Consider the following 25,196-nt stretch of genomic DNA (forward strand, 5'->3'; position numbering starts at 1 on the left):
TTCAACATTCCTCTGGCTATGCGGGGTCTTTTCTGGTTCCATACAAATTTTAGGATGATTTGTTCCATTTCTTTGAAAAAAGTTGACGGTATTTTGATAGGAATTGCAGTAAATGTGTAGATTGCTCTAGGTAGCACTGACATCTTCACAATATTTGTTCTTCTTATCCATGAGCATGGAATGTTTTTCCATTTCTTTGTGTCTTCCTCAATTTCTTTCATGAGTATTTTATAGTTTTCTGAGTACAGATTCTTTGCCTCTTTGGTTAGATTTATTCCTAGGTATCTTATGGTTTTGGGTGCAGTTGTAAATGGGATCGACTCCTTAATTTATCTTTCTTCTGTCTTGTTGTTGGTGTATACTTAATGAAGTTGTTCATTTCATGGTTTTGGGTGCAGTACCAATGATTACCTATCACAGGTAATGAAGTACCCTGGTGGGGCACCTGGGTGGCTCAGTCGTTAAGCATCTGCCTTCAGCTCAGGTCATGATCCCAGGGTACTGGGATCCAGCCCCACATTGGGCTCCCTGCTCCACGGGAAACCTGCTTCTCCCTCTCCCACTCCCCCTGCTTATGTTCCCTCTCTTGCTGTATCTCTCTCTGTCAAATAAATAAATAAAATCTTAAAAAAAAAAAAAGAAGTACCCTAGTTCTGAACACTGTACCTATATAGGCCATAATTAGAAATCTGAAAGATGGTCTTGAATAACTGTTAGAAAATATTAAAACTACACTATTCATTATAGTGGGTGGATGATGACTTTCCTAACACTGGTTCCTTGTTATCCTCACTTGTCAAGCCCTTCTGCATTACTTAGCTTTGTACGTGGCTCCCAACACCTGGATCTCCTTCCAGTTCATTACAACCACAGGCATGAAAATCTTAAAGTATTTTAAAATGCCAGTCTAACAGAGCTCAGAGCACCAACCTGAAGCTGAAGGTAGAGTTCTGGAAGAAAGGGGGGCTGTCAAACGTCGTGAGAGACAGACAATCTTGTATGTCTTTTAAAGTTGGCAATTTCTCACTGTTTAATCCCACTGGATTTCTTCTTAACAGACCTTCATAAGTCCCATTACATAGGGTGACCCGGCGGTTATAGTCATCCAGGCTAAGGGTTGTAAGGAGAGTAAAAATGAAATGTTTTAATTTGTGGATAGTATCATAACTTTGGGCCAAGCAAACCAATCAAAATCTTGGTCATGACAAAATCTTATTATAGTTACCCATCCCAACATGTTGGGGAGCACTATCGGAAAAGCTTAGGGTGTAGAAGGGGGGAATCCCTGCTAGATTGGCCTACACCCCCGCAAACACATGCATGCCCAGACTAGGGGTGTGTTCAAGGAAGCTCGACAAAGACACTGGACAGGGGAGCTAGAGCCCTTAGGTTAAAAACAGGAAGATTTGGAGGAAACAGATAAATAAAGGAAGGCAGGGGCACCTGGGTGGCTCAGTCAGTTGAGCATCTGCCTTTGGCTCATGTCATGATCCCAGGATCCTGGGATGGAGCCCCCATCTCGGGCCCCTGCTCAACCAGGAGCCTGTTTCTCCCACTCCCTTTGCCCCTCCCCCTGCTCATGCTCTCTCTCGCTGTCTCTCGCAAATAAATAAATAAAACCTTTAATAAATGTATAAATAATAAAGGAAGGCGGAAGAGCGTCTTGGGGAATCTTTTTTTGAGATGTGTACTAGAAAAAAAGAAACAAATTTAAAAGTAATCACTGAGGACAGGATTCTCCATGGGCTACAAGCTGCTCATTTGCTTATGCTGTGTTCCTCAATACTTCAGAGATCATTCTCCCCCGCCCCACCCCCTGCCCCTCTCAGCTCACCATCGCCCGATGGTCTAGCTATACTGAACTGTTTCCAGAGACTTTCCCAGCTTCATACATGATGTTCCCTCCACCTAGGACACACTCACCACCCACCCCTCCATCTGCTTGTAGTGTGTGCCTCTGCCTCTTAGAGAATTCCCCTGACTCTTTTCTTGGCTTCACACTTACATCTATCATGATACTTTTCACATTGTATTGTAACTCGCTTACAAACAATCTGCCTTTGTAAATATAAAACGATATCCAAAAGGGAAGCTCTATTTTATTCATCTTTGTATTGTCAGTACTATTACACTGCTTGGAATATGATCGGTACTTAAGAAATGTTTGGCTGAATGCAGAAACGAATTCCAATTTTAAAACAGTTGATCTAGAAAGGATAACCAAGTCCATTCGATTCATAAGTGCGATTTCCAGACCTCTATTTTTTTTTTTTAAATAAGAGGGCTTAGAATTTTTTAAAATCCCACTTCCCTCAGGAAAATCATTTTCAGAAACATGTACAAAGAACCCAGCCTGCGTTAGAAACAGAAATATAAAGTGCCTCTCCATCTCCCAGACTTAGGAAAATACGGTCTCTGGATTTCCAGTGCAGGGACGCAAATACCATTACCTATCACAGACAATTTCCCAGCTGGAGAATCTTGAGTTCTGACTAATTAGAGTTGGGTCGTCTTGTCTTGCAGCCCCAAGCAGCTGGTCCGTACATACGTCACAGTCGTTCCTCCCGGTGGCGAAGTTCCAATAGGGCAAAGCAAAGGACTCATTGTCGATGAGTTGCTAAAAGCAAAGGGTGTGTCTAGTTATGTAACTCAATATATCAACATCAAATACAACAAGAAAGCACATAAAGCAAAGACTGGTATGGGTCTTGACCAAATGCAAAATTCAAAATACCAAAGGCATAGTTTGGACCAACCTGGAGATCCCTTTCCAGCCACAGCAAATGGTATCGGTGCCAAGAAACAAAGGCGGGGCCTTGGTGTGAGAAGTCTATGGCCTTGTACGGGCGCCCTGGTCCTAAAGCAATTGGGAAACATATTAAAGATCATGGAATAGCACTTTTTTTTTAATGCGAATCCTTACCCCAATGAGATGTGTCTGCAGAGCCAGTAAGTCCAAGCTGTTCTAATCAGAAAGAAAAAAAAAAAAAAAAGGGTTTTGGCATTTATCTTTCTGAAAGCAAGAACAGCAACAACAAAATTCCAGAAGCAACCAGTATTTCTAGGATAAATTCTCCATCTCTCAAAAGTTTGATTGTGAACAGAGATCCAGACACATCTAGGTCGTTTTCAGCTTTGAGAGTCCCTGTCACATGTTTAATTTTTCAGTAACATTTCATTAAGATGAAATAATGTTAGCCAAAGGGCTAGATCATTAAGATCTTAATGAAATATATTTTCAAAAGATATTTTCTAACCTAGTCCTCACAAATGCACACATTTACAAGGGAAGGATTAATTAATAATAAAGCAACTTGGACTGCTCTTAGTCCTAATTCAGGCATTTATGTCACCAAAAAGAACTTTCATGGATTTTGCCTCCGCCCTCAGTCAGTTACAACCACCAGCTGACAAGCATGGTCGCCAACACTAGAAGAGAGAAAAATACATTCAAACCAATTTGGCTGGCCACTGGAACCGCCAATTTTAGTGAAAAGCTTTGGGCAATTTAATGACCCCCTTTACTGCCCATTCCATCCTTCTTCCGCTTTCATAAAAGCTTTTGATGGTTATGTAGAAACTTTAGCTGGCTTTAGTTCTTTTTCAAAGTACCTATAATAACTTCAGAGAGCTGAACTGACACAAATATAAATTTAATTCCTAGGTATGACCGGAAACTATAGTCCTCTTTCCCTCTTGAGAGAAAACCCTCTCATAAAGCAAAAATTCCTCTGAGCGATGACAGGAAAACTATAAAGGTTTATAGCCAGAAGAGCCTCCTTATCTATTGATAAAGAAAGACAGATGCTTACCTGAGAGGCAAGATTTTTAAGGACTCACACTGAGGAAAGACATGCTATCGCTTGCTGATGGCTACACAGTCCTTTTTAAATGTTTTAATTCAGAACAAAGCTTAATGTTCCCCAAACGAACAAATGAGGTGAAATCAAGCAATGGGGAACCAGTGATAAACACAAGGACAGACAATTCCAATGAGAATCTGACTATTCAAAGGGAGTTTGATGTCTTCATTCAACCCCAACAAGGGGCCCCAAAGGTGGAGATAACAGGTACAGCCAAAGAAAGCGTCAGGAGTACACAGAATAGAACCAGGAATGGATTCACATCCCCCTGGAGCGAGCTGACGTCTGTGGCGTTCACTGACTGCAAAATATCCGAGGGCGTAGCTGGTCCTACTAGATTAATGAAGTTCTTAACAAACAAGCCCCCATTCCAAGTCTTACGCAGGCCCCAATTTTTAGGATCTAGAAGGGCGGGGCACCATTTTCCCAGGCATCCACTGTAATGGTTCAAAGGGCTAATTCAGGAGGAACTCTACATTGCCGGAGCAGCTTATGCTCTTCCTTGACAATACAACTCCGAAAAAACCTGAGGATCCCCACAGCGGTGCACCATATCACAGGCACCATGAATGATGACCAAAAGTCTAAAGACTAACACATGCGGGTTTAATGAGATATGCACTTTGCACACAAACACTCTAATTCTGCACAAAGAAGCTTCATGTGCTTTAGCACCTGTTCTGTTAATTCCTCTAATTTGAGGAAAAATGTCAGAGAGGGCTCCCATGGCCAGATTTAGACATGTTTTCTTCTGGAATCAAAAGGAATTTGCCTCCGCTTCACCAACTCTTGCCTTTGAAGATTAATAGCTTCATAGAGGAGAGTTTAGACTTTGAACGCAAAACACCAACTACAGGAGAAAACATTTTCCCAAATGTCAGCCAACGTACTGGTAAACTGTGCTCCATCCTAGCTTCAGGCAGCATTTGATAATCCTCTGACTCTCATAAGCCTAACCCTTCCTGAGGTTGCTCTCTTGTTAATTAACTTGCCCTGAAATTACTTCCCCACCCATCCCCCCACAGCCCCAAACTATAATGATATACCCTCTGCTGAGAAAAAAACCCACCTAATAATGTATCTCTAACAGAGTAATAATGGAGCCACACAAAGAAATCATAAATGCTGCAGTTGGCAATCTGTGGCTGGGTCCCGTTGGGCCCCAGCAGGCCGAGCCAATGCTGGGTGGTGATCACGTAGTCGGGGTGTGTCGTGTTCTTTGCGAGGTCTAAGGCGTCCAGGAACTGCTCCCTCTCCTGAGCAGTCAAGGAATGGATATTTTTCCGAATTACCGGGGCTTTCCTGTGATTGCAGTCGTGGCCGGTCCAGCCAAACTTGCAGACTCCACAGTTGTAGCCAGCAAAATGTCCTGGTTTATTTTTAAAAGAAAAAAAAGGGGAGGGGGAGATGGAAGAGGGAGTCAGTTTATGTAGCTTGGAAGAAATTTCTGAATTTGAACTCTGGGATAAAAAGGAGGAGAAGATGAAAGTGTTTGCAAAAAGGCAAAGGAAGCCAATTTCCTTCCCTTACTCTCCTCTTGAAATGTTTGCATCTCCAAGTGAACAGAGTACTAGAGTTCCTTAGAAATACTCCCAGCAAAGAAACAATATGAAAGGGGTCACAAGCTGTCATGGGTGGACCGTGTCCCTTCAAAATTCGTATGTTGAAGTTCTAACCCCCAGTTCCTCAGTATATGACTGTGTTTGGAGCTCAGGTCTTCAGAGAGGTAATTAACTTAAAAATGAGGTCATGAGGTGGCCCCCAATCCAATACGACTGGTGTCCTTACAAGGCGGGGGGAGATTTGGCCACTAGTCATTACAGAGGGAAGACCACGTGAAGACCAAGGGAGAAGACAGCCACCAACAAAGCAGGAGAGAGGCCTCAGAAGAATCCAACCCAGCTGACACCTCGACCTGAGACTTTAGGCTTCCAGAACTGGAGGCAGAACGAGTTTCTCTTTCCTCCCCACAGCCCCAGCCCCAAGGCTGCCCGCTGTCTTGGATGGGCACGCTGCTGAGCCCTGCTATCCTGTGGCACACACAACAGGGCCCACACAGAGTGAGTGTGGCTCATTGATTTAGAGAAGGAAGAAGATATACACCCAGCTCAAGGTGGAACCAAAATAAATAAGCTGATTTCCAGGAATTTAGGTGAAATCTAACATTACAAAAGCTGGTTTATTTCACAAAGGAGACAGCGTTAACACAAAAATCAATGGAGGCCGGCAGGTCATAAAGGTGAATTAGCTGCCACGGTATCACCAAGTGCAAATCATTGCAGGGCTCCCCGTCCACGGCACAAATGTCCCTGCTTTATCTACCCGGGGAAGGAGTACTAGTCATATGAACTAATAAGCATCTGCCTGATTAGCATCTAAAGTGGAAATTATTTCAGCTTGTCCTGGACTTTTCCCTTTTTAGTCTTGATTACTGCTTTTGGTATGACCAGCACCTCAATCCCTAGGTGGTGATAAGTTACAGAGTAAACATTTAAATATTATTGGAGCAGAAAGTTGAAGCAAAAGGGGATGGTAATGCTCATCCCCCAGGGGATTAGAGGGGTTACATAAAGCATTAACATGGGAGACTAACTCTGCTCTCTTCCACCTCCCCCTACCTCCCTCCCCTTCCCCCTTTCCCCACCTTCCCCTCTTCCTCCTCCCCCTCCCTTCCTCCCCAAACCCCCTCCCCTTCCCCCATCCCCCTCCTCCCGGTCCTCCTCCTCCCAGACCTTTTTACTGGCTCTCACTTCAATCCACAGCACTTTTGCTTCATCATTTCCTTAAATTCCTCTTTGCCTGGGTTACCATTCCTGCTCTCTGCCTCATGATGGGTCGTCTACAAGGTCATCCTTGACTCAACGTGTCAGGGTCAGATGCTAGCGCCCTGAGCTCCCCTGGCACCTCATATGCCCCCTCCATTGGATACAGCACACCAACAGTAATTATCTACTTGTCTCAGGTACAGACAACTGGAAGGCAGTTACCCCACCGCCAAGGCCTGTGCTCGGCCTTATACAAAATGAATATTTGTTGCATGAATAAAAGAAATATAAAGCCAAGTCACCACGATGTGCACTTTAAAAATCGTACACTTTTATTTGTAGTCATACCTCAATAGAGCTGAAATTTTTTTGGAAAATTAACTAAAAACAAAGAAGTATAAAGCATGTGGTAGATAATCCAATAAACATAAAATTTCTTCTTCCTCTTTCTCCCTATCCTTGTGGATTAGAAGGAAAAGCAGGCCCTGTAAATAATTTTGATAGACTGTAAATACCAAAGCAGAGGTAAGCAAAAAATACTATGACCATAGTAGAGAGAGGATCATTTGAATTTCTACAGGCAAAGAAAATTTTACAATAGCATGAAACAAAATGATTAACGTTTGTATTATGTAAACAAAAATGCACAGGCCTCCTTTTCTATTAACCCAATGGATTTTTTGATGGTTAAAGAAAATGTCATTAAAAATATCATGAGTAGGAAAAATTTTTCTTAAGGTAATTTATTTGGGTTCTATGCTCCTCAAAACATTCAAAATATCCTACCTATCCTCACAGAGCTCAGTTATCTATAGTTTTCTATGCTTTAACATCGTATGAGAACGTAAGTAAAAAATACTTAAACAGAAAAAATTCTACTAGACCCAAGACTGAAACATGTTTTAGAATAGTTTCAGTTAAACATTAAAATTTACATTGATTGCTAGAGTGAAGCTACTAAATAGAAATTATTTATAAATATTTATTGAGCAATTACCAAAGTACCAGATACTATACAAATGCTCCAGAGTTACTTTCCCCCAGGGAACCTACTAAAATTGTATATCTGTTTCAAAACACCTTTGATTAAAACATATCACCTTCTCTGGCAGCTTTTACAGGAATAGAATATTTTTGAGGAGTGAATGAGAAAATGCATCCAAAGAATACTAAGTGCCCAAACTTCCAGCTACTTACCTAGAGCCAGATGACTGAAGGTGAATATAAAGCCACAGCTTTGCAATAGGAGAGTGAGTCTCTCCTTCGAAATGCTAAGGAATAGCACACCTCAATTTTATAATAATCGATTCAGTACAATTCTACATTTAAATACATAAAACTTGTCTTTGAATTTTGTTGAAATTGAGTAATTCATAACTTATGCCATGAGTTTTAATATTCCTTCACTTCCTTTACCACAATTGTTTTTGGTTGCTAGAAACAAAATGATCAATAGCTAATTATCTCCCTCATTTGTTTATTCAACAGATAATTTATTAACACCGACCGCCTAAAGGGCGGTCAAAACTCAGCATGCCTCTCTCTGTGCTCCCACTTGTTATGTTGGAAGAAGTTTCCATGCTTTGTAGCTTTGGACTTCACTCTTCCAAATCTGTCATATTGGGATAAGAGTTCTACATCACAGAGTTCTCATGGAAAACAAGCCGGTTATCATATTAAGCACTTAGAACAGTATCTGGTACATAGTCAGTTCTATATTGAGTGTTGTTATTATTACTAGATACCACATAGAAGCAGTATTGTAAATATTTGTTTTCCTGCCTGTCTTCCTCGTCCACGACACTGTGGACACCTTAAAAATCATATTGCGGGGGCACCTGGGTGGTTTAGTCATTAAGCGTCTGCCTTCAGCTCAGATCATGATCCTGGGGTCCTGGGATCGAGTCCCGCATCGGGCTCCCTGCTCGGCGGGAAACCTGCTTCTCCCTCTCCCACTCCCCCTGCTTGTGTTCCCTCTCTTGCTGTGTCTCTCCCTGTCAAATAAATAAATAAAATCTTTTAAAAAAATCATACTGCGTTTTTCCCCTCTTTGTACCTGAAGGGCCTAGCATCACTGGTGCTAAATAAATGTCAGTCAGGTAGGTGATAAATGAATCAATGAATAATGGAATAAAAGGCATTAGGTACTAGAAGACACAGACAGACATAAGGCACAATGTCTTCATCCAGGGGATGAGGACGTGTGTGCAATGAACCACCGGCACAAGTCAAACTGTGGGGAAAAGTGAAAACAGGAATAAACCAAGCACCACAGAAGACAATACGATTAATTCTGACTCAGAAGACCAGAGCTGCTTCACAATTATGTTGAGCAAAGATGTTTCTTTTTACAAAACCATACTTGCCTCTGAAAAGCAACGTAGAAGGTAAGAAGAAAGAATTGGGGCGGGGAAGGAGGCAAATGGGGGGGAAGGGGATTAAGAAGTACAAACTTCAAGTTAAAAATAAATAAGTCATGGAGTGTAATGGACAACACGAGGGATACAGTCAACATTATTAGGTAGGAACTTTCACTGCACAGTGTATACAAATGTCGGATCCCTGTGTTGTACATCTGAAACTAAGATAATATCATTTTTCAATTATAACCCAATAAATAAAAAAAAAAAGCATTTGTCTGCATGTGAGCTCACCTATGGCCCAGAAATGTAAAAAAAATCCCTTTTCCAGCATCTCTCCAAAACCTCTGCAGTGGGGCCCCTTTTATGTTTAGAGCTTCTAAACATGGTCCAAAGAATTCATGAAAATGCTGCTGACAACGGAAAAGTGTAACAACATGGAAGCCCAGCACACAAAGTGCTTATTTCTCTAATTTAGATTCCTTAGTGGTTCCCTACATCAACTTAACCTGAGTTCATTTATTCCCCTAATCTACCAATAGCGGCAGCAAAAACTACAAGACGGGCCTCTTAGAAGAGATGGCATTTTCTTACTGGAAAATGGAGAGAGAAAGAAAACTAAAGGATCCCGAGATACCAATCTATCTACCATTGAGTATGTCCTTCGGCAAAAATTAAATTTAAAAAGACAAAGTCGTAAACCTACTTAGGACTGGGAGAGCAATGGAAAAGAGAGTGAGAACAACCAAGCCAGGCACGTTCCTACATGAACTGTATCAGCTCAACCTCAGAAGGCTATTAGACTAAATAAGCTTAAAGACCACCGATTAGTGAATTTACAAGGAGCTCTAAATAGCCTATTCCTTTTAATTAGAGATTCTATTATTTTAATAACAATACTTTATACTCACAGAGAGCCTTTCATCTACAGAGCTCAAAAGATTTTACAAGTGCGGTTTCATCATTATCCCCATTTCAGAGATTGGAAAAACGGAGGCACTTAGTCACTTGTACAAACAAGCAGTTCTTTGACAACTGTTCAAAAACGATTTGGTGTGCATGTTTTCCAAAAGTCCAAAAACACAGCTGCAACTGGTATGTTCTCAGAAACGCCAGTTGGCTAGTGAGATGTGTAAGGTGAAGAGCTAATGCTAAGTCTCCCGAAATTCAGCTCTTCCTGACAATTAAGGTTGGTAGGTTTTGGGTTCCAATTTATCCCTAGAGATAATAGAGAATAGAGAAGTTCTCTCTAGAGGATTTGAGCACATCATTTAGGGGGTTTCCCCTCCAGACTTTGTTTTTATTTCTCTTTGTTAGGCTAATATCTTTTACCAGCTTCAAGCTCATGAAGACAATGGGGTATTTTTTTATTTATTTTATTTTATTTTATTTTATTTTATTTTATTGTGGTAAGAACATTTAACACATTTTTAAGTGTACAATACATTATTGCTGACTCTAGGTGCAATGTTGTTCAGCAGCTCTCTTAAGCTTACTCTCATCTTGAAACTTTATGTGTACTGATTACTACCTCTCTATGTCTCACTCCCCTGGCTCCTGGTAACTAGCATTCCATGCTTTGATTCTATGAATTTGACTTTAGATACCTCATATAAGTAGAATCATGTCTTATTTGTCTTTCTGTAACTGACTTATTTCCTGAGTATAATGCCCCTTAGGTTCATCCATGTTGTCACATACTGCACGATTTCCTTCCTTTCTTTAAGGCTGAATAGTGTTCAGTTGGATGTATATACCACTTAGCTAAAATGTGGAGAAATTGGAATCCTTATGCACTGTTGGTGGAAATGCAAAATGGCGCAGCCACAATGGAAAAACACAGTATGGAGCTTCCTCAAAAATTAAAAATAGAACTACCATATGATCTCGCAATTGCATTTCTGGATATTTGTCCAAAAGAATTGAAATCAGGATCTCATAGAGATATTAGCATTCCCATGTTTATTGCAGCACTATTCCCAATAGCCAAGACGTGGAAACGATCTAAATGTCCATTGATGGATAAATGGTCTGTTTACTTTTCCATTGCATTAACAAAGTACAGGGTCACCAATAGTCTGGTTTCCAGAAGCTAAACTAGATCTCTTCCTTAATAAATTTTGGGTGACCTAGAAGAATCCCAGCGGTCCTATTTGCAAAAAAATTATGAGGATAACAGAGAGGAGGGCTTTTGGGTTCAGGTTTTGGGATCAGGTTTAAATTCTGAAGACTGCTTCCCAAACCATGAAAAGCTACCCTTGGAAGGCAAGCAAATCACCCTTTGGGGGAGAATAAGCTGAATGAAGGTCCTATGTCTTGCTTTGGGACACATGACACATTACAGAATGGTGATTACTGTTTATACTAAGTTGGTTTCCAGCTCGGCCACTAGGACTTGGTCTAATGCCCTGAGACTCAAAGAATAAGACCATTTAGCCAACATAAGTGGAGCCATCCAGAGTTGGTATGGAAAGAGCTATGGTCCTGAATGAGTCTATACAGATCAAATCACGGAGGAGGGGAGGAGAGCCATAGGCTGGTAGTTGGTCTCAGGAGTAGCCAAGGCCTTGACAATGGCTGGCAATGGAGACCATACACACTGAGAAAGCTCTGTTCCTTGGGCTGACCTACAGACATGTGATGTCCTTAACAGTTCAGACTCACAGCCCAAACCCTCCTTCTGACCCACTGTCTCCTAGGTATATGTTTATCGTCCTCAGAACAGGGGATCCCTTTTTATGTTAGGAAGTGGGTCACTGTGCCCCTAACTTCTTGTCACTTCTGGAGGAATATTTATAGGTCTACCTCCTGGAAAGGGAGATTATAATTATCCTTTTCTATTCTGCCATTCTCTATTCTCTCCATCCTCACCTTTAAAAAACAAAACAAAACAAACTTACCTACCAGGTCAAAAATATAAAGTAGATGATGATAAGAAGAGGTAAGAGTTATATCTGATTTCTTAACATCTTCTGCCCCAGGATTCCATAAATGGAGAAGCTCCGCCGTTGTAAGCGGTAGCACTCTATCGTTGATTTGGCCTGGAAATAAGTGTTCTAGAAGAACTTTTGAGTCATAGACAAAGAAGTTACTATGTAGTGTGATTTTAATCACACAGGTAATATGAAACCTGCTGCTTCTCAGACAAAAGCCAGGAGAATCCATGAGATAATGTCTATAGAAGACAATGTTCAATTAGCTCAGAAAAAAATGGATAGTATATGTTCAATATGCTGTTTAAAACTTTCGTCACAATGAATACCCAATGCAAAACTGAGCTCCTTGGAATTGCAGAATTAGTATTATGACCACAAAACGATTATACAGCCAGAATTTTTTGCCTGTTAAAAAAACTAACACCATTCCTACATCAACATCGCAGTCCTTTGTACATTTCCTTAGTTTACCTTTTTATATCCCTACACAGCCCCATTATCTGGATTCCCTATGTGCCGGCATCCTATGAGAATGTAAGCAAAAAATAATAATTTAAGAAGGAAAACTTGGTATGCAGCTGGGTGGTGTAGAACAGTGGCCAAGGGCTTTGCTAATGTTGCCACATGCACTTTCTGTGCATCAAATGCTCTGCCAGCCTTTGAGTGTTTATCACCGCTGTGCATGGCTGCTGAACACAGGCAGGCGCTACTGAAGAGGATTTGAGAAGGCTCAGAAGAGCTGGAGGCATAAGAAATGCACAGAGATTTCGAAGAAGTCATAAGAGAGACCAAGGTCTGAAAGAGGGACACCGAGCAAATGGCGGAATGCCCACAGCCAACCCAGGCAAGAGCAGAAAAAGCCATTGTTATCTTGGGATTCTCCCTCCCCAGCTCGCAGAAGCTCTGTCCCACCACAGCCCTCCGACTGTGGCAAAGTGGCAACCCAGACACAACCTTAGCTAACAAGATGTACTCTGCCTGAGACCCGTTCCAAACACGAGAAACGCTGAGGCTAGGACCGTGGAAACACCTGCCTTGGATGCCTGTCTTCTAGATGCCAAGGCTACCCATCCCCCTCTTCTACAAGTGCAGACCCATTTCAGAAGCGGAGGCCACCGAATCCATCTTGAAAGGACTTGCTCTGAGCTTCAAAGCTGACTCTGGAGCTCGTTAGCTTCCCCCTTCCAACAAACAAGCCAATGGCATGTTGGCATGAGTTCACATAACCAGGCTTGGCCCATGTAATATCCATTTGGTTTCCATAACTAGATGTAACAGAGGGTGTGAAAAATAGAACCAAGACATCAGCCCGACTCAGTTCGCTGCCTGTGAAAAACAAACTTGGTTGGCCACTTAAAGCCCAGTCTAACAGTTTTAAGAGTCTCATCTCCTCCTGAGAAGGGGCTCCTTTCCCAACTGGGGCCTCCCTACCCGGATCAGGGCATGGCCGGGTCTGCCGGCCTCCCTCACCTGTGCATCGGCAGGTCCGGTGGAAGAACTTCCTCGGCCAACCTTCTCTGTCATCCCGGTTCCGTAGCACGTAAGGACCGCTCCAGGGCCTGGTGTCAGCTTGCACCTCCATGCACTGGCCCCGGCCCTCCTGGGAGCCACAGATGTTGTCGGGCTCCGGACCCAGCGACGGGCAGCACTCCTTGGTCATCAGGCTGTCCACCGTCATGCAGACCCGGGGAAACTGTGCACGGGCTCCAGGCAGCATCCCACAGCCCAGGCAACTGAGCACAAGCCCCCACCCGAGAGGGCTCATGGCTTTATCAGCAGAACTCCCTCTTGCTTTCCACTCCCTGATTCTACCCTGCCTTTCTCGTCTTCCACTCTCGAGCGCTTGAGCGCTCATTTAGTTGATTTTTGGTTTTGGGGGGTGGGGGAGTTGATATCGTTTTGTTTTGCGCTCTATTCCTCTCCTCTTTAAAAAAATACCTGCAAAAATCGCAGAACCCACGTGAGTGCACGTGTGTACATGCACACGCACAGACTATTTTATGTGATTCAAACAACTAAAACAAATTTAAGGCCATTAGAAGCGCCTCTAACAGCCAGATTTAATGAGGGTAGCGCTTCTCACCATCTTTCCCCCGTTAAATCAGGCTTTGTCTAATTGAGTTAATTTACGGTTACTGCAGTCATACTACTTATTATACCGGTATTTCTAAACCCCTCCTTTCCTCCTTAGCCCATAACTTTAATTGCCTTGAACTCAGTTCAAAAGCCAAACACCGTGCTGCCTTTATTCGGTCTGGCTTGCCAAACCACGGGGCCTTGTGGGGTTTGGGTAAGGGCTGGGAGAAGCCATCATTAGGGGGATTAGGATTAGAGAGACCCTCATTGTTAGCACATGACCCAAAGCGCATAATGAAGTACATACAGTTGCTGGCTTTGTTTCCAAAGGGCAAAACCATCTTCATTATCTGGGCTCATGTGCCCCAGCCAAGCTTGTGACCTCAGACTTCCCCGGGAGTCAATAGATGCAGTGAGCTCCTCGTTGTTGTTAAAAGGCTTTTACAGACAAGCGTGCATTGCTAACCACAATCCACTTCTGACTGCTCCCTGACATGCTAGAAAGACCACTGCAGGAGGTCACACAGCTTCAGAAATAAAGAAACATTTATTTAGGGCTGACATACAAGGAATTGCTTTGTCCCGCAATTAAGGGCCCCTTTCCCTCTAAATGAGAATGTACTGTTCTCCTATTCAGTACATCGAGGCAGTAGGTTTTTTTTTTTAATTACCCAAAGTAGCATGCCACCAGAAATTCCAAATTATAATTGTCTGATTGTAAGGAAGGCAGTGAGACAATTGGGAGCAAGGCCTTGCAAGTGACATCTTTTGATTCATGTTCAAGTTGAACGTTGTTAGGCTTCGGTCTAGAACAGAATGCTTCCCCCCGGTGCTTCTGGGAGCAGCGAGGGGAGCGTCCTGACAGGCAGTGATGGCGACTGTTAGAGCATCGTTTTACCCCTTCGTGGTGGAAACAGGACTGACTTAGGTCCGTTAGAGTCTGTGTAGACAGCCGACGTGCCCCGGCTTCCGACGGTTTCCAAGAAGATATTTGAGCATAAAGACAGGATGTTCCAAAGAAAATTCCTAAGGTTAAAAAAATGTTTATACAGATGTTCCTCCCCTCTGCACATCTGTGTCATCCCCGAGATTTTAAGTTGTTGTGACTCATAAATGGCAATTCTCATCTCTGGTTTACTCCGATGCCAGCCAAGACCCAAGCCCACAGAAGCAACATCTCTGAGGCTGTGGCCAGGCCAGGATTTGTTACAAGTTCTCTAAGCCGTGTTAATGTGCAGTCACGGTTGAGAAGCACAGGGTTAGAACAAAGCAGGGTTCCAAAGGAAATGTTGGAATAGAGTCAGCTGAAAGGTTCAATGTGTATTCCTTTCCTGAATCACCATAAACTGAGGGGCTTAAAATAACGGAAATTTTTTCCTCTCATAATTCTGAGGGCAGAAGTGCAAAATCAATGTGTTGATAGGACTGCACTCCCCCCGAAGGCTCTAGAGGAGAATCCTTCTTGACTCCTCCAGCTTCCAGTGGCTGCCACCATTGCTGTTTCCCTGGGTTGAAGCAGCATCATTCTAACCTCTGCCGTAGTGACATGACCTCTCCTCTTCTATCTCTGTCTCTCCCCTATGCATCTCCTATTAGGACACTTGTCATCAGATGTAGAGCCCACCTGGATAATCCAGAATGGTCTCATCTTGACATTCTTTAGTCAATTACATCTGTAAAGACCCTCTTATCAAATGAAGTCACCTTCACAGGTTCTAGGGTATGGACATAACTTCTCAGAGGCCACTGTTCAACCCCCCAAATTTTCTTTGGAACATTACAGCTCTGGCCCTGACCTCAGCTGTGAGCCCCAGACGCATATATCCAATTTCCTACTTGACCTCTCACTTGGAGATCTAGACATTTCTCAATTAACATTTCAAAATAAAGTTTTACTCTCTTCACCCAATTTTTTTCTCCATTAGTCTTCTTCTTCTTAGTTAAGGAGCCCCAGCACAATCCTATTAGTGGTCCTTGATTCTTCTTTTTCCCATCTTCCCTATATATGCTTCCCAATGCACTTAGAGTAAAATCCAAGGTCCTTTCCATGCACTAATCAAGGTGAAGGCCACAGATCCACAAACATGTGTTCCTGGTCTGCATCAAAATAAATACAATAAGGACAGAAATTAAAAGTGAGCATTTAGAAACTATCATGGCGATTTGGCATTGCCACAATGTTTAAGCACATGATCAATGGGCTCATCGCATTGAAGAGGAGTCTAGTTAGGAGGTTGTCAAACTTGCATGGACATGATCTGGTAGCATAAGCTACAGACTAATCCCATTGGGTTGCATGTTGGCCTGTGGCTGAAAAAAATTTTTTAATTATTTTTTAAATTTTTCACCGTGGATAGTTTGAACAGAACTGGCATGTAAGGTCCTCCATGAGCTGTGCGTTGCCCACCTCTCTCTCCCTCTTGCTCTGCCTTCACAGAGCACACCCATCACTCTAGTACTCAGCCACGTCAAGTTCATTTCCACGTTGGTCTTCCTCCTGCCATTCCCTCTGCCTGGAATGTTCTTCAGAATCCTCCTTGTCACTCAGGTGTCGGCTCAAATGTTAGCTCCTGAGAGAGGTCGTTCCTGACCACTCACTCTACTGTGTCTACATCAAGCCCCCTACTCTCCACCGCATTGTGTTATTTTTCTTCAGAACACTTATGACTGTCTAAAATTATCCTGCTTGTTGGTTTAGCTGCTGATAGTCTGTCTCTTCTACTCTGGTATAAATTCCAGGGGAGCAAGAAATTTAACCATGTTGCCCTTCCCCGGTGCTAAGAATAGCATGTGGCAAAGAGAGGCTACTTGATAACAGTTGGTGAGTAAACATCCTCAGTTCAATTTTTTATGTTCATCAGAAGAGTCTCACCATTACAGGGATTGACTTTATACAAATTAAGTGTTCTTATTTGACTATATAAAATAAATTTAGACTATTAAATACCACTATTATGTTAAGGGTTCCTTATAAGATTTGTTACACTACTAAAAATGTTTGAAAACCACTGGTCCAATCCAACACTCCAGCCTTGGCCCCCACCACATCACCACCAACAACAAATTCCCTCCTCACTATTTCTGACAAGATATCAGCAGCGTCTGGTTAAACCCCTCTAATAAGGAGATTCCTTTAAGAAATAATTCTAAAGGTTAGGAAACTCGCCCTTTTTAATAAGTATTTAATATTTAATATAATTTGAATTTAAATATAAATAGTGAAAATTCCCTTCACCAATGTTTCCAGCAAAAGCCCTTGGGAACTCCCCCGACCCCAGCTCCCTAGAATGGGTACAGTCCATTTTCCACAGAATTTTGTTCCTTATCTTCTCTTTTTTCAGACTAAATTTCCTTAGTTTCTTCCATTTTTCCTTCATATGACCAATTTTAAATCCTCCCATTAGCCTATATTCTCTTTTTCTGGAAAATTCAGTTTGCCATTTGACCCCATGGTGCATGTTTCCTATAAGTTAATTCAATATTCCTGATACAACCTAAGTAAAGATGACTAAAAAACTAGCTCATGAGGTTTGCTTAGCAGCCACATCACTCATCAATCTTGTTATCTGTTAGCTTAAGCTAAGTCAGGTAGCAATTAAGACCTCAAAATCTCATTGGCTTGTGAAACAGTGTCTACCACCCATCAGCTCTGGTTATGCTCCACATTGCCTTCCCCCCCAGAACTCAGGGTGAAGGAGCATCTTTTCCTTACTCTCCTGATACTGCTTGTCTTGTAACAAAGAAGTCAGCGATGGGCCACTGCTTGAAAGGAGTCTACCTCGCTCATTTCTGCTCACATTCTATTGGCAAACGCACGTCTCATGGCCAAGACTGCTGTTCTCAAAGACAGGGGCTCTGTAAAGAGGACCCCTCCAGGAGGGTCAGCAAGTATTTTATTGCATTTTAAACCCACTTAAATCCCTACTCTTCTTTCATATAGCTTTCACGAAGCTTTGTCAAAGTCAAGTGCCTCTCCTATCTCCATCCCCTATTCCTTTCCTCTGGACTTGCCTTTGGGGTCTGTATTAGTTTGCTAGGGTGGCCATAACAAAATGGCACAATAAAAAGAAATTTATTTTTTACAGTTCTGAGGGCTAGAGGTCCAAAACCAAGGTGTCAGCAGGGTTGGTTTCATCTGAAGCCTCTCTCCTTGGTTTGCAAATGGCTGTCTTTTTGCTGTCTCTCCTCCTGGTCTCTCCTCTGTGCAAATGGGCCCTAATACCTCCTTGTATGTCCAAATTTCCTCTTCTTGTAAGGACGTCAGTCAGATTGGGTTAGGGCCCACCCTAACAGCTTTGCTTTAACTTCACCTCTTGAAAGGCCTCATCTCCATATGACAGTCACATTCTGTGGTACTGGGGATTAGGGTTTCAACATGTCGATTTTGAGGGAACACAATTCAACCCATAACAGGGTCAAAACACGAGTTTACTTTTATCTCTATTAAGTTAGAATTATCTTTTGATATCAAGCCGTCTGCCAACATGAAGACATGTCGTGGGAAAGCACCAGGTGGGACTTCCAAGGCATTTTTGATGTGATGTAATACACCTCACGGTGCCATTTTATGAAGATCCGGGGGAGAGATTTCTCACAGGGCTCAATATCCAGGAAAGCTGTACTTTCACATAGCAACTAGCTTGTCCTGGACTTTTAGACCCCGTGGATCTTACAATGGTGTTTCTTTCTCTGCCTTGACCAGTTATGAAGCTTAGAGCCAGTTTGCAGGCCCCATGTCAAGCAACTGATTCACACAGTACTTATCTAGTTTGATATTTTCTTTCCCACATGTTCCTGGATTCTGGGATTCTTATTTTTATCCTTTTGCAAATTTATGCATTTTTCCAGCCTATCTCAAATCTCTAAATATCAGATATAGATGTATATATATATATAGATATACATATATATATATATATATACACACATATATGTCTGTATAAGTCCAAAGGTAAGAAACACCCAACCAAGTCATTGTTTGTAAGCAAGCCAAGGGTTAGAGAAGAATTCAGGAATTCTTGAGAAGTTGGTGCAAGTAATCAGACATCTAAGAACCAAGCCAAGAGAAGCTAAGAAGATGTCTTGTCATGAGCATAGCTGTAATTAAATATTGCCTTATTTACAAAAGCAAAAGTCTTTGCTAGAGACTGAAGAGCAGAATCCAGGAGGAGATATCTCATGGGCTGATTGAGACCATTTGCTGCCAGTGGAAGCCATAAAATCACGGACTATTCTAAGGAATGTTCTGAAACCCAGTTGAGAGGAGGCTGGGTATCACAGAGCTAAATAATCTGAAAGTAGAGAATGCCTTATTAAAAAGCAATTTGTTTTACAGTAGAGGGAAGCATCTTAATAAAAAGAATGTTCTGCCTACTTCCATTTTGCATTTCAGCACCTAACACCTTCTTGCATGGAAGAGGGATTCAGTGCGTGTTCCTGGGAGTGAATTGAATCAGATCCTTGGAGTCTGTGAGTGAATGGTACAGGGTGGGCATGCAAAGCCTTGCAGATAAGATACCAGCCTGTGCTTCCCAACATTCAAAGGAGGAAGACATGGCTCAAAGCCTGGTAAACAATCCAATGGGGCAGTAAATGTTTTAGAGCTGTTGCTAAGGTTAATACAGAAAAAATCATTTACATCTTTCTTCTGCCTGTCAGTGAGTTGCCTGTCCTTTTCTCCACGCCTCTGAATGTGAAAATCCTCCCCGTTTTCAGTCCCTGCTGGACTCCTCTGCCTGATGCTTTTTGATCTATTCTCTGCTGCCACATCATGGGGAGAAGAGATTATTTTTTTTCCCCTGTGTCCAAATTGTTTCCTAAATGCTGGGCATCTGTCCTGATAAGGGTTTTGCTTTCTACATCTAAGAGCTTTTCTTTTCTTGGTGGTGTAAATTGTTCTTCAGGGGAATTAAGGGTTAGGAATGTGCTGTGTGGTTTCTGATATTTAAGTCAGAGGCGGTCTTTCCGTCCAATTTGGGGATAGTCTGTCGCTAAGGCTGTGTTTATACATCAAACACATATTTTAATTTCAGATTTTTGCATCGCTCATCCTTATATTCACCTCAGCTCTTTGTGATGCACACTGCTGCCTTCCGATTCTTATTTTATCCTTTGTTTTTTTATCCCCCACCCTGGGAACAGGTATTAAGTTAGATTTTTTTCATGTGTACCCCTACAATTTAATGACTCATTTGGGTAGGTAATCTAGCTACTCCTCCTTCAAAATATGGATCTTTGGAAGGAGAGGAATCACTCCCCTTTCTGCCCACTTCTGATCAAACCCAGCAAGTACCATTTACAAGTTTGCAAGAAATCGTACCAGTTGAAAATGTAAACTCTTCAGGACAGCTCTAATACTAACAGATCCACCAGAGTTTATAAAGGTGTGGCTAGAACTGTTTGGGGTCTAGAAGGATCACCAAAATGTATTGTCAAGTGAAAAACATAAGGTACATAACTGTGAAGTCATTGTGCTGACGTTTACATGTGAATGGGTTGGGGGAGGGAGGGAGGGAGAGGCCATGCCTAGCTAGCTGGGTGTAAGTGAATGGGATATACGCAGGAAACAAGTTGGCTGTCTTTGGGAAGGAAGCTTAAAGGGTTGGGAGATCAGAGAGTAAATGAGACTTATTTTTGTTCTATACGTTCGTACATTTTGGATTTTGAACCAGGCTATACAGTACTTATTCTTTTAAATCGTACATTAAAAAATTTAAGTCAAAAAATTCAGAATGAGGGACATTTGTGAGGATGACATTAGGCAGAGAAACTTTTTCTGTGAGTTTAGTAAAAGCACTATGGCTTTGGCACACCCCAGATTGGTTTTATTGATCTTGACCCTGCTACTTCCTAGTTCGATGACCTTGGACAATGTGGTTACCTTCTGTTAGCTCCAGCTTCTCCATCTGTCAATCCAAGATGATAATATCTAGGTTTATTATATGAAGTTTAATTCTAAAGGTTAAATATGGCGCCACATATAAATTGCCTAGCAGAACCTGGCACACAGTAGCTACTCAGCAAATAGTGACTATAATTATTGTCATTTCCATAAAAGAATCCATTGACACCACGGTCAACTTTTTAAATTTCTGTACTGGCAAATCATTAGTCTGACCCATTATGTCATGTTTTATTTGTTTGGAGAGCCATTACCTTCTTAATCAATAGCCCATAATGCCCATAATGCCTCTATTTCAACGGACAACCAAGAAGGGGGGAAAATTCCACTAGGATACTAAAAAATCCTCCCCATTGAATCTTTATCCCAAGATTTATCAATTAATACACACATATGCATGCACGCATGCACACAAACGCATTCATACCTTTACACATACACACACCTAATCCAAGAACCTAATTTTAAGTACTTTCTATAATATGTTTCCTTCTGGGAACTAAATCAGTGCTTCTAACTTTGACATATGGAAAATATTCTCATCCATAATGCAATGTTTCAACCTAGAAATGAAAGGAACTGTTTTCTTTTCTTTTTTTTTTTAAGTTGTATTTATTTAAGTAATCTCTACACCCAACCTGGGGCTCAAACGAATGACTCTGAAGTCAAGAGTCACATGCTCCTCCAACTGGGTCAGCCAGGTGCTCTGGAACTGTTCTTTCTGAGATCCTGCAAGATTAATTAAGTGATATGTTATGTTTATAGGTATACTATTCTCTTAGCCTTGGAACTTAGGAATCCCCATCAATTATAACAAAGATATGGGTGAACAAAGCTTAAATAAGCCACAGAGACTATGGATAAACCAGATTTGAAAGCATTCTTTTTAATTTTAAGAGCTGACAAAAAAGAATGCTATCATTAAAAATAGAAAAATAAAATAAATCTTCAAAAATGACTTGATCTGAATCTGGTGCTTTATACGAAGCTCATTATTTTTAACTGCTGTCAAAAAGCATCTAACCATGGTGTGTGTCTGATATTCTCTTTGAAAATGACTCCTTCTCATTTAATCTCAGCTGCTCTAATTCAGTTCCTTTTAATAAGCCAAGTGCACACACACACACAGCCCAAAAGAATAACTCTAAATTTCCAATTCATTTCATAAGCTATAGAAAAGAACTATGTTCTTACAAATCATGGCAGACAGCTGCCTGCCAAATGTAAATTTCCCTGTTATGAATTTTTCATTTCTAAAAAAAATGTTCTAGTCTAAGAAGAAAAGCAGACAAAACAAGATAATTTCATAGAGGCTTTGGTTTAGCTTTTGTTATAAAAGAAGCTTATAATAACATAATATTTGTACAGTCACAAAATCTATTGAATTTATACCGTGGAAATGGATTCCCTCTTGAGCAGGACAGTTCAAAGGCCAGGTCAGAACTCAGCAGAAGATGCAGAAATGATGGAGGGATGAGCACCCTCGGTGGAAACATGTTTGTCCTCACTGAAGACCCGAGGAAATGTAAAACTGTACTTGAACAAGCAAAGTCATGGTGCATAAGGGGACCGGGAACCATGGAGGGTGAAGAGTTAAAAAAACAAAACAAAACAAAACAAAAAAAAACCACACCTCCCTATCTGTCTTCAATTTCCACTGAGAAAAGTTGAACTCATAGAATTTGTGTGAGTTACCCAAGATTGCGCAGATGGTATATTAGTTTGCTATGGCTGTCATGAGGAACTGAAGGACAAACTGAAGCATTTTAAATTTTGAAGAGTTTATTTCAGTGAACATCAATTCAAATTGGGAAACCCCAAACCAGAAGTGATTAGGAGCCCTCCCCCAACAGGAACTGGGGACAAGGCTTTTCCTCAGAGAGTGGGGAAGCAAAGCAAGGAAACTATTTGATTGGCTCTAGCTTCTGTGGTTGCATCCTCTTCCATGAGTTCACGCTGGCTTAGGTTTTGGTTTGCTTATGTAGACTACCAGCGCATTAGAACCACCTCAGACCAATGGCCTCCTCCTCATTTGACTGCTTTCACACAACGTACCACAAACGGAATGACTTGAACCAATAGGCATTGACTCTCTCCCAGTTCTGGAGGCTGGAAGTTGGAGGTCGGGTGCTGACAGGGCCAGGCTCCCTCTAAAAATAGTAGGTAAGGGTCTATTCCAGGACTCTCTCTCAGCTTCTGGTGGGTTCCTTGGCTTGTGGTAACACAACACCCCATCTTCACATGGCCTTCCCCTCGTGTGCCCATATGTATTCAAATCCCCCCTACTTATAAGGATAGCAGTGCATTGGTTTCGGGGCCCAAGCTGGTCCAGCACAACTTCATCTTACCTCTAATTAGATCTGCAATGGCCTTATTCTCAAATAGGGTTGTACACTGAGGTACTGGGCTTAGGGCTTCAACATATAAATTTGGTGACAGGGGACACAATTCAGCCCATTACAGATGATAAGTGGTAAACCTGGGCATCAGAGCTCATAAGCTCATGCACTTTTCGCAATGAGGTCACACTCACCACATTCTCAGGCTGCTGGGTTTAGAAGGAGAGACGGTAGGAGTCACGTGGATGAAGAGGAGACGCTGAAGAGAAGTCATCTAAGCCCTAGCTTATTTTTAGTGATACATTGAACTCTGCTTAATCTCATGGAAAATTCCAGATGGGGTGGAGGGAAGCCCACTTCTGTGAAGGCTAGCCTGTGTCAGGCGGTACCGGGTTCTCCTTTCAGTCCACAATGAGAGTTACCCATGGTCTCTGAACCGCATCACCCCACAAACTACAGATCTGGAGAAGAAGTTTAAAAATCATTTAGACCAGGACTCTCAATTGAGAAAACCAAGGCCTACCCATCTAGTCAGCCACGAAGCCTCAGTCTCCTGATTCATAGTGCGGTGCTCTTTCCTGACACTAGGCGATCAGGAGAGTAAAATATGAGAAATCTATTTCCTTATAGGGACACTTTTTTCCCTCTCATCTTTGCCTCAAGCATCTCATATTTAAAAGTCACTCTTAACTCCCATCTCTCTGGGGCACCTGGGTGGCTCAGTCTGTTCAGCATCTGCCTTAGGTTCAGGTCATGATCCCAGGGTTCTGGGATTGAGTCCTGCTTCAGGCTCCCTGCTCAGCGGGGGTCTGCTTCTCTGCCCCTCCTCTGGCTTGTGCGTATTCTCGCTCTCCTTCTCTCACTTTCTCTCTCTCAAATAAATAAATAAAATCTTTAAAAAAAAATTCTCATCTCTCTGCCAGCTCAACAGTGAGGGATGGACAGATAGCAAGTGCTCAGTACTATTTATTAAAGGAATTCATGTATGAGAACAAGGAAGCACTGTGCCTTTAAGGATAAACTTCAGGTAAACATCCACGTGGCCTCCTGACTTACTTGCTTTTCCATCGATTTGAAAGACCCAGGGAGCTCCTTTACTTCCTTCTGAATTGGGAGGTGGCTTGGGCTCCTCCTGGAAACACTTTCCCTCTCTTCCCCTCCAAGACTTTTCCCTTGAACTGAACTCTTTATAGAGTTTCTGAGTGTGGCCGTTCGTCTTCTTGCAGAAGAAAGAGAAGCCTCCTTGGGTGTGGCCCATCGCTGGTTGTCACTGGAGATGGCATTCACTTCTGGTTGCCACTGTCAGGGCTCCTTTGAGACTGTGCACAGCTGGATGAGCCCCTTCAGGAATGTTCCTTCCGTCAGTTTTCTTCCTACAAACAGACTTAATGTTTACAGGTGAAGTTATTCTGTCCAGAGTCCCCACAACCTGATGTTCTTTCACATTTATATGTTAACTTCATCCAAGAAAATAATCCAGATTTAGGGTGATTGCCACATCACCCTTTAAAAAAATAGTTAAATATTTTAAGATGTAAAGAGAAACCTATCTTGAGGGAGGCCTTTATTAAACAGTGTGAGAGAAAGGGCCAATGTTGCAGAATCCTGCTAAGAAAGGGAGCGTTGACTGCTATGTTCAAAGTTTGATGAGGACTCCACGCTGTCTCTTTTCCCTTTTTCTAGTATTGAACTCTCCAAGGGGTGCCTGGGTGGCTCAGTCCTTAAGCGTCTGCCTTCGGCTCAGGTCATGGTCCCGGGGTCCTGGGATCGAGCCCTGCCTCCGGCTCCCTGCTCAGTAGGGAGCCTGCTTCTCCCTCTCCCACTCCCCCTGCTTGTGTTCCCTCTCTCCTGTGTTTCTCTCTGTCAAATAAATAAATAAAATCTTTAAAAAAAATAAACTCTCCAAAATGTGTGATCTGTACTATAGTTCTGCAAGATGGTACCATTAGGAGAAAT

General features: G+C 42.1%; 1 protein-coding gene across 2 annotated transcripts in view; it reads right to left on the reverse strand.

Moving 5' to 3' along the window:
* The window catches only part of DCT (dopachrome tautomerase), a 35,486-nt gene extending 21,674 nt beyond the window's left edge, over positions 1–13,812 (reverse strand). For both annotated transcript variants that reach the window (XM_081815098.1, XM_081815099.1), the window contains exons 1-5: positions 13,395–13,812; positions 4,933–5,232; positions 2,757–2,857; positions 2,451–2,617; positions 931–1,110 (exon numbers count right to left, since the gene is read on the reverse strand). In XM_081815098.1, coding sequence (XP_081671224.1) covers positions 931–1,110; positions 2,451–2,617; positions 2,757–2,857; positions 4,933–5,232; positions 13,395–13,779 — 1,133 coding nt within the window. In that variant the 5' untranslated portion in view covers positions 13,780–13,812. The remainder of the gene's footprint in view (positions 1–930; positions 1,111–2,450; positions 2,618–2,756; positions 2,858–4,932; positions 5,233–13,394) is intronic.
* Positions 13,813–25,196: the final 11,384 nt, after the last annotated feature.

This window comes from Leptonychotes weddellii, chromosome 3 (assembly GCF_054177405.1).
Source record: "Leptonychotes weddellii isolate Sample4059 chromosome 3, ASM5417740v2, whole genome shotgun sequence".
Taxonomy (NCBI): Eukaryota; Metazoa; Chordata; class Mammalia; order Carnivora; family Phocidae; genus Leptonychotes; species Leptonychotes weddellii.